The 9,722-nt window shown below is 46.0% G+C and overlaps 1 protein-coding gene across 1 annotated transcript; it reads left to right on the forward strand.

The window, feature by feature from the left end:
• The first annotated feature begins 4,618 nt into the window (after positions 1 to 4,618).
• LOC123075590 (protein LIFEGUARD 2) lies at positions 4,619 to 8,499 on the forward strand. The gene is made up of 4 exons (XM_044498156.1): positions 4,619 to 5,011; positions 5,430 to 5,543; positions 7,760 to 7,917; positions 8,014 to 8,499. The coding sequence occupies exons 1-4, from the start codon at positions 4,753 to 4,755 to the stop codon at positions 8,218 to 8,220; spliced, it is 738 nt and encodes a 245-aa protein (XP_044354091.1). The 5' UTR covers positions 4,619 to 4,752; the 3' UTR covers positions 8,221 to 8,499.
• Positions 8,500 to 9,722: the final 1,223 nt, after the last annotated feature.

Genomic DNA, 9,722 nt, shown 5'->3' on the forward strand with positions numbered 1-9,722 from the left:
TGTTCGTCCAATCGACCGGCTTCAGTTAGCAGCAGTAGCAAAGGAATCGCTCGATCGGGTTCAGTTAACAGCCATCGATCGATCGCTCGGGTTCAGTAACGCGTAGCCTGCAGTGCAATCGCTCGGGTTCAGTTAAAGCCCAACGCCTCGCTCGGGTTCAGTTAGAGCCAACGCCTCGCACACACGCGCGTACGTGTACGAGAGAAACGCGCATCGCTCGGCCCACGACCTCCCACCATAACAGGGAACTCCCCGAAATTTTCCTCCCCCTCGCTACTACCATAGTTTTCTCCGTCACGGACGGCCCAAAGAATGTCATGCAGCTGCGTCTCCGGCCCGCCCAGGACGAAAAGCCCATTTTCTGTCATGATTTTTTGTCATAGAATTAGGAGTCCACCACATCTATGATGATACCGGGTTTTGTCACAATTATCGTCATAGAAGTGTCATATGTATGACAGAAAAAAATTTCATTCGGCCCAAAATGTCACGGATGTGTCTTTTTTTTTGTAGTGGTTGCGGGATGATGTATTACAGAACGAGTAAAGAGACTTGCCGGTAACGAGATTGAACTAGGTATTGAGATACCGACGATCGAATCTCGGGCAAGTAACATACCGATGACAAAGGGAACAACGTATGTTGTTATGCGGTTTGACCGATAAAGATATTCGTAGAATATGTAGGAGCCAATATGAGCATCCAGGTTCCGCTATTGGTTATTGATCGGAGACGTGTCTCGGTCATGTCTACATAGTCTCGAACCCGTAGGGTCCGCACGCTTAACGTTTAGTGATGATTTGTATTATGAGTTTATGTGCTTTGATGTACCGAAGGTAGTTCGGAGTCCCGGATGAGATTGGGGACATGACGAGGAGTCTCGAAATGGTCGAGGCGTAAAGATCGATATATTGGACGACTATATTCGGACATCGGAAAGGTTCCGAGTGATTCGGGTATTTTTCGGAGTACCGGAGAGTTACGGGAATTCGTCGGGGAGTATATGGGCCTTATTGGGCTTTAGGGGAAAGAGAGAGGAGAGGCTGCGCGCCCCCCAAGGCCTAGTCCGAATTGGACTAGGGGGAGGGGCTGCGCCCCCTCCTTCTCTTCTCTCTTCCCTTTCCTTGACTCCTACTCCTACTACTTGGAAGGGGGGGAATCGTACTCCCGATGGGAGTAGGACTCCTCCAGGGCGCGCCATAGGGGATGGCCCTCTCCCCCCCTCCTCCACTCCTTTGTATACGTGGCTAGGGGGCACCCCATAGACACAACAATTGATCTCTTGATTCTCTTAGCCGTGTGCGGTGCCCCCTCCACCATATTCCACCTCGATCATATCGTAGCGGTGCTTAGGCGAAGCCCTGCGTCGGTAGCATCATCATCACCATCACCACGCCGTCGTGCTGACGGAACTCTCCCTCAAAGCTCAGCTGGATCGGAGTTCGAGGGACGTCATCGAGCTGAACGTGTGCTGAACTCGGAGGTGCCGTACGTTCGGTACTTGGATCGGTCGGATCGTGAAGACGTATGACTACATCAACCGCGTTGTGCGAACGCTTCCGCTTTCGGTCTATGAGGGTACGTGGACACACTCTCCCCTCTCGTTGCTATGCATCACCATGATCCTGTGTGTGCGTAGGAATTTTTTTGAAATTACTATGTTCCCCAACACTATCAAGGTGCAACAACCAAAGAAACATCTTGATCTTGCCCGGCGCCCAGACTTTCTAGATGATGGATTTGAAGGAGGTAAGCTGCCTATTGCTGAATTGGGCATTGTACGCTGAACTTGTTGAGTAGCAGCATGAGGCGCTGAGCTTCCAGGCAATGCAGTCTTGGGTTCCTGGAGTGAGAGTGAGAGCAGCCTGCCTGATCTCCCTTGCAAGCTGCACCACCTGCAGTGCAATGACATCCGGGTCACCTCGCCTCAAGTCTAGGATCCATCTGTCGTCGTGCAGCGCGTCCTTGACCGATCGGTTCTTCCTGGTGGATCTGGCAAAGAGAGTGGGGAAGGCTTGGCAAAGTTGTCGTCCTCCCAGCCATGAACAGAACCAGAATGATGCCGTCGCTCCGTCGCCAATGGTCACCGCTGTGGATGCAGCAAACAAAGCCATGTCCGAGGCGTCGCAGGGCGTGCCCGTTCTAACCCAGGGCCTTTCCAGGTTCTTCCAGGATTGCCATAACCAGCGTAGACGCAGAGCCCTGGCAAATCGAGGTAGATCACGAATGCCTAGACCACCATACTGCTCGGGCGTGGTCACCGTGCTCCAGCCCACATTGCACTTTCCACCGGACACCTCTTCATCCCCTGCCCAGAGGAAGCGCCGCCGTGATTTGCCTACGTCTTTATAGAACTTCTTTGGGACTCCAAGGGCTGTGAGTGCAAAGGTGGGCATGGTTCTTTGGATCGCTTTGAACACCTCCGTTGAACCTCACATGGTTTTCCCTTAAAAAAATTCCAGTTCCCATGTGAACAAGAAAATCCTTAAAAAGATCAGGAACAAAAAACATTAGTCCCCTATATACGCGCCCTGGCACACAGACACAGTCGACCGTGCTCATGCGCGTCGACCGCGCAACGACTCAATCAAACGCGTCTGGATTCGCTCCACGTACGCCATCTCGTTTATCATCGCCTCGCCGCGTACCGGGCCCCAACGTCCCTCTCTCCACCAATCCAATCAATATTCGAAACCGCTCGAGAAAGCACCATGCAAGATCAAGAACCATCAGGGATGGATGGAATACGAACACGCCAAACAAAGCGAAGATTCTGGGCGTGTCCACATTCCACGCTGTTCTGGAAGATCATGCGGACAGAGAGAGGAGTTGCGGTGGCGACCCCGCCGTGTTCTGTTAGCTCCTCCACTGCTCTCGCATCGTGGCTGCTAGGATGGTTTGCGGAAGCCTCGGACGACGAACGGGAGGCTATGGTGCAGGCCACTTATGGGTTGTGGCTAGCACGGAATGAGGCAAAAGATGGAAAGAAGATAGCTGAAGCACATGAGGTAGCGGCGTCGGTTGTTTCATACATGGCTGAATGGACAGCCATTCACCAGCGCAAGACCACCAACGGGAATACAAGGGAGGTGCAGCAATATGGGAGGCCCCGGAGCTAGGTTGGGTCAAAGCTAATGCCGATGGTGCCGTGTCCAGGCTTGGAGGAAAGGGCGGTGGCGGGGTCATTCTCAGAGGTGACCAAGGCGATTTCCGTGCGGCCGCATGCACGTTCATTGATGGAGTCGTGGACGCCGAGACGGCGGAGCTCATGGCATGCAGGAGGGCGGTTCAGCTAGCTGGAGAGATCAACGTCCAGAGACTACACCTCGAGACAGACAACATGGAGGTGGCGAGCATGCTTGCAGACACGAACAAGAACCTTTCGGCTTCCAGGACCATGTGTCGAGGAGATCAAGCAGATGTTCCATGGCTTCAACAAGGTGAAAGTGTCGTGGGTACGACGGTTCGCTAACTCCGCTGCGCATAAACTAGCTAAGGTAGGAGTAGGAGATGAACTCTGTAAGATTTGACTTATGGTGCCACCAGACTTTGTGTTAGATGTGGTCAGACTTTCATTATCTATATCTATACCTACTAATAAAAGAAATAGGTATTCCTAGTCCGTCATGCTATTTTATAAAAAAACCCTTAATGTTTCTGACATTAAACCCGCAGTACATATCAAATGTTTTTTTATATTTATATCTTCTAAACCGTAACTCCAAATTTAATATGTTATATATGAAATTTGATTAAAAGAATATGTAGAATCTAAATATGATATTATTTTACCTGATAACAATTTAAAATATACTATCTAGGCTGCAATGTTAATCGCCACACCAACGCTTCCTCGCCTCTAGCCATCAACTTGTCGCGTCGTTTACCATCTCCAACGGCGATACGATCCTCTACCTTTTCTTGGTAGGTGCGGTGCCAACATCAGCAAACAACCTAGTAGCCTACCGGCATGCCACCATCGGCTTATTAGACGACGCGCACCACAACCTTTGCTGAGCCGCTCCTCCCTGTAGGCGGCGAGTTCTGGCCATATCAAGACGAGCCGCAGTGCCGCATCGTCCTCCGTCGCCTGAAATGGGGTCGGCCTGTTGGACGATGTGGACCACAAGATCGTTTGTTTTTGTCGTTTTTCTTTACTCTCCCGTAAAAACACCTCATCCCAAACATGACATGAATAAATGCATGATCACTTGCTTGTTTCTTTGTACGGATTAAATCTGCATGCAAGCCGTGTTGAAATAGAACACCTGTAGAATCTTAACTACGCTTTTGTAGGTTAAGACCATCTTTGTTTGAGCCATAACTATAAATTCTCAGATTATAGACCATCTTTTATAAATTATAAGAGCGTGTGGTATTTTTTTTCTCCCGTTGCAACGCACGGGCCTTTTTACCAGTAGATAAATAAAGCACCCAGAGTTTTCTCTCAGAAAAAAAGAGATCGAGATAGCCTCTGTCCTTCCTTGAACCAACGTACGGAGCCGCGTAAGGAGGAAGGAAGTGCGAAACAATCTGCCTTACTAATGGGCCCAGCAGGCCTTCCATCTGATCTGCCCATATAAGTTGAGCGCTCGAGCCTTTTCGGCCCATCGTCGTCGCCGTCCCCAGTTCCCCTGTTCACTTTTGCTCCTCCCGTCCCGTCTCGCCTTCCGTTCCGCCACACCCGCCAAAACCCTACCTCCGACCGAAGGCTGCTTCTCTTCCCTGCTGCTCATCGCCTCGCCGGGCGAGATGAAGGGCGGCGACATCGAGGCGGGGACCTCCGCTGGCGCCGCGGCGCCGGCGCAGGTGCTGTACCCCGGGATGGCGGAGAGCCCCGAGCTGCGCTGGGCGCTCATCCGGAAGATCTACGTCATCCTCTCCCTGCAGCTCCTCCTCACCGCCGTCGTCGCCGCCGCCGTCGTCAAGGTCCACGCGATCCCGCACTTCTTCGCCTCCTCCTACGCCGGCCTCGGGCTCTACATCTTCCTCCTCATCCTCCCCTTCATCGGTGAGAATTCACGCACACCACCTCCATCTTCTCCGTTACGAATTTGATTTGTCCTTGGGGTTTCGATCCCGTCCGACTCTAGGGACGGTTTCCGTCACCGCGAGCGTCTCGAATATATTCCATTCTTATCACTACTGCGTTTACAAGATGGGAAACTTGTGGCTGTTAATTTTCGAGGGAGGGCCTTGCGAGAGGACAGGACTCTGCTCTGCGTTACCTTTGCGTGCTCTGCTCTGTATTTACATTCGGGATGCCGTCGCGTTCCCGCAAAGCTATGAACGTGTTGGTTTTACGACTGCTGATTTTTGCAGTAATGTCGCTTTACTAGACTATAATGGGTCGTGGTTGCTTTGTGAATTGCAGCTGGTATAATTGATCTGTTACTTACTAAAATGCTTGTTAAATTTTTTGTATGCAGTGCTGTGCCCGTTGTACATCTACCGCCAGAAGCACCCAGTCAACCTGCTGCTGCTTGGCGTCTTCACAGTGGCCATCAGCTTCGCTGTGGGCATGACATGTGCCTTCACTAGCGGTAATTGTAGTCCCACCATGTATTCTTTCTCCTCCTAGCTTGTTCTCGAGTCACTCTGCTCTGCTGTTTATGTAAATCAGCATCCTCTAATGCCCCTCTCAATAATTTTGTTGATTCATAGCACATGACTAGTAGATATTTTGCAACTATTAACTTGTTAGTCACTACCATGTACAGCAATTGGGTAGTTTCCTACTGGCTGTTTATGTGAAGCATTTTGTTTGCGTGTGGATTGGGTTCAGTAATACACGTGCCGCCAATTTTCCTTTGGCCATGCAAATTGCACACACTCAGGCAACCCATGTGACTATTGTTGATGCATTTTCCCAGCCCGTGTTGAGGACCAAGTTGTAGCTGTTGGTCACCTTCTATGATATGCTTGTCGGAGTTAAGCATTTGCAATATTGCCAGCTAGTTGGATTGCGTTTTGAGAAGACATTGCTTTTCTTGTCTCAGCTGTTACTTTTTGAACTCAGAAATTAGCAACAGTAACTTTGCTTTTCATAGAACATTGGTTGGATCTTACATATTTATTTACTTCTCTTCCTGCCCCTATTTGTTGTAAGATATACATAGTAATGTACTGATGTGATTGTATCAATTTGATCAGAAAGGCTGTTTGGTCCAACAAATATGCCAGCCAACTGGACGTAGTTTAGGTTGCAAAACTAGCTTAAACTTTTATGAAATAAAAGGGATTTTCACATGATATATGAGACTGCTGTGGTGACAAGACAATAATAGATGCTAATTCATACTCCCTCCGTTCCTAAATATAAGTCTTTTTACAGATTCCAATAAGGGACTACATACGGAGGAAAATGAATGAATCTACACTCTAAAGTATGTCTATATACATCCGTATCTAGTTTGTATTGAAATCTCTAAGAAGACTTATATTTAGGAATGGAGGGAGTAGGTTATTATAAAGGTACTCCATGCATGTGCTGGATAAATCTCATTTGATTAAGTGATTGAAAACACATAATCTTCTGATTTAGACAAAGTTATGTTGTCAGGCACCTATGATCTGTCATCCATTTGTGTTTACCTCAGCGTTCCTACCACGTCATTTTGGTTTGTACTAATAAATCTGAGGTTCGTTCTAGCTTGTACCACATCGCAATAGCTTGTTCTTGAGTCACTCTGCTCTGCTTCTTATGTAAATAAGCATCCTCTAATGCCCCTCTCATTAATTGTGTTAATTCATTACATATTTTCTTACTATTAGCTTTATGTATGGCAATTGGATAATTTCCACTAGCTATTGTTGCGAAGCATTTTGTTTGCATGGGGACTGGGTTCAGAAATACCGCCAAATTGCATGCAACGGGTACACACTCAGGCAGCCCGTGTGACTATCGTTGATGCATTTTTCCAGTCTGCGTTGGTCACCTTTTATGATATGCTTGTCTGAGTTAGCATTTGCAATAGGATTGCTCTTTGAGCAGACCTTGCTTTGCTATTCTCAGCTGTTACTTTTTGAAATCAGAAATTAGAAAATAGCAGTAACCTTCGCTTTTCATAGAACATTGGTTGGATCTTACATATTTATTTGCTGTTTCTTCCTGCCACTGTTTGTTGTATGATACATAGTGATGTGATATTATCAGTTTGATCTGAAGGGCCGTTTGGTCGAATAATGTGCCAGCCAACCTGCTCAAGTTGGCATGGTTTTGGCAAGGACGTGATTTAGGTTGCACGACTAGCTTAAATTTTTATATCAAAATAAAAGGGATTCTCACATGATATATCAGACTACTGTGGTGACAAGAAAATAGATGCTTCATAGGTTATTTTAAAGGTACTTCATGCATGTGCTGGATAAATCGCATTGGATTGAAGTAATTGAAAATACATAAACCTTTCAATTTAGACAAGTTGTGTTGTCAGGCACTCTATGATCTGTCATCCATTTGTGTTTGCATCAGCGTTCCTACCACGGCATTTTGGGGTTGTACCAATAATAATTCTGAGGTTCGTTCTAGCTTGTGCCACATCGCAGGAGGCTGCTGATAGTTTGCTTCTTTTTCAATGTGTCACTGTCATTTACATGAAAGTGCATTATTGTTTGGTCAGATTTACATGAAAGTTTCTTTGGTAAAGAGATGTATGATTTGATAAGAAAGCAAATTAGTTAATTTAATTAGTAGCTAATTTTGTCTGTTCTTATATGATATAAAGAAACCGCTAAAATAGTCCCGGCATGTGCACAGGCAAGGTCATTTTGGAGGCAGCGATTCTTACAACAGTGGTTGTCTTCAGCCTGACTGCTTACACTTTCTGGGCTGTAAAGAGGGGCAAGGACTTCAGCTTCCTTGGTCCTTTCCTATTTGCTTCTCTCATCATGCTGCTCGTCTTTGGGTTCATTCAGGTCAGATGCAGTTTCTCTAGTTTTCCATTTATCTATCAGTCTTCTCTATTGCGTATTCTACAATAAGTACTGAGCATGGCTTCTCTTAATATGCAGATCCTCTTCCCGCTGGGCAAGCTCTCTCACATGATCTATGGCGCGCTGGCGGCACTCATCTTCAGTGGCTACATTGTCTATGACACGGACAACATCATCAAGCGTTACACCTATGACGAGTATGTCTGGGCCGCCGTCTCGTTGTACCTTGACATCATCAATCTGTTCATGGCCCTGCTCACCCTGTTTAGTGCGGGTGACAGCTAAGCGCATCGCCCTTTCACCTGCTCACGAGTCCTTGACTTAAAGAACTGTATGGGCGCTTATTAGTTTAGCTGAGTTGATCCCTAGAGAGGTAACATATAAGAAAACTGATGTGCGTCGGTTCTATGGATGGTAGATGTGATGTTGGATTTAGGGGGTCTTTGATATGCTGGATTGGTGGTGTGCTGCTGCGTTTACGATATCATTTCTTACTATGACTGTTTCTGATATCATTTGTATGGCCACACGACTTCTGGACGAGGATAATATTGCTTCCTAGCACCTATGAAGGTCTCTTGGCCCGCCGTACGTGTGGGTAACACGTTTGAATCGGGATTATTCAATAGGTAAAAATTTAGTAGTGTACGTACCTTCAAAGAGGATGGTGATTATAGATTACATCCAGTTAAGCTTATGTTAGCACTGATTACTGAGGAACTAGCGGGTGAAGGCGCACGTCACGCCCGTCCGTAAGCCCATGTGTGTGCTTATTTCTTTTTTCTTGTGAGAAAAAAGGATTTGAAAGAGGGCTCCTGCTGTGGTATTTTTTGGTTATCTGGTGATTCATGCAAAGCCAATGTATGTTTTTTGTTTTGTGCATGCGTGGGGGTCCTTGTTGCTTCTTTTGTCTGGTTTTTTTGTATGGCTAGTTGATTAGTTTGTTTTCTTGTTTTGACTAAACTGATGCGGTCATTGATAAACATAAGGTTACATAGATAGGAGGGATAAATAAGATCACGCCGTTCTTGTGCCCGTTGTTGGTCTGGTCGTGACCTATTTTGTTCTCTTGTTTGCGAAATCACGTGAAAACACTGTAGTAGACAGGGGAAAAACTTAATGTGAGAGGCTTCAAAGTATGTAGTTCATCTTCTTGCAATATACTACAATCTATGCATATGACATTTTTGTAGAATATTTTCAAATGAGCAGAGGTGCAGATGTAATGTGTATTGTAGTTATATAGATTTTAAGTGTGTCATGATCAAGAAAAAAACCGAAGTGCAAAGGTATAGGTGGTCTGAATGTTAACTAAGAGGGGCATGGATCTAATGTGTATTGTAGTATTGTTTTTTACAATTTTGGTTAAGTGAGGAATCAAATAGTCAACTTTATTTGATGGTAGCTTAGGATTGAAAATATGACTATTGCTTTCCAATTAGCTGTTTTTGCATTAATTACGACTTTCTCACTCTTAGTAATTAGTCTACCCCTTGTATTTGCTTCTACCGATGGTTGGTCAAACAATAAAAATGTTGTATTTTTCAGTACATCATTATGGATTGGACTAGTCTTTCTCGTAGCTAATCTGAATTCTCTCATTTCTTAAACTGCCCAGAAAGCGCCGAGAAACAAATGTATTTCAATGTACATATATATGTTAGTGGGAAATGCCTTCGATTCGTTTATGACCAAAGGGTAATGATACAGTACAAAATTAATATGCGTGAGTGTTGGCTACATAGAATTAAGAGATGCGGCATAACAAAGTTGAAGATAATAATTAG

The sequence above is a fragment of the Triticum aestivum genome, chromosome 3D (assembly GCF_018294505.1).
Source record: "Triticum aestivum cultivar Chinese Spring chromosome 3D, IWGSC CS RefSeq v2.1, whole genome shotgun sequence".
Classification (NCBI taxonomy): Eukaryota; Viridiplantae; Streptophyta; class Magnoliopsida; order Poales; family Poaceae; genus Triticum; species Triticum aestivum.

What these genes read in the sequence shown, in the direction of transcription:
- LOC123075590 (XM_044498156.1), top strand. Translation starts at nt 4,753, where the DNA reads ATGAAGGGCGGCGACATCGAGGCGGGGACCTCCGCTGGCGCCGCGGCG. An exon ending in GACATGTGCCTTCACTAGCG is followed by an intron (nt 5,544 to 7,759) that starts GTAATTGTAGTC and finishes GCATGTGCACAG; the next exon opens with GCAAGGTCATTTTGGAGGCA. An exon ending in TCGTCTTTGGGTTCATTCAG is followed by an intron (nt 7,918 to 8,013) that starts GTCAGATGCAGT and finishes CTTAATATGCAG; the next exon opens with ATCCTCTTCCCGCTGGGCAA.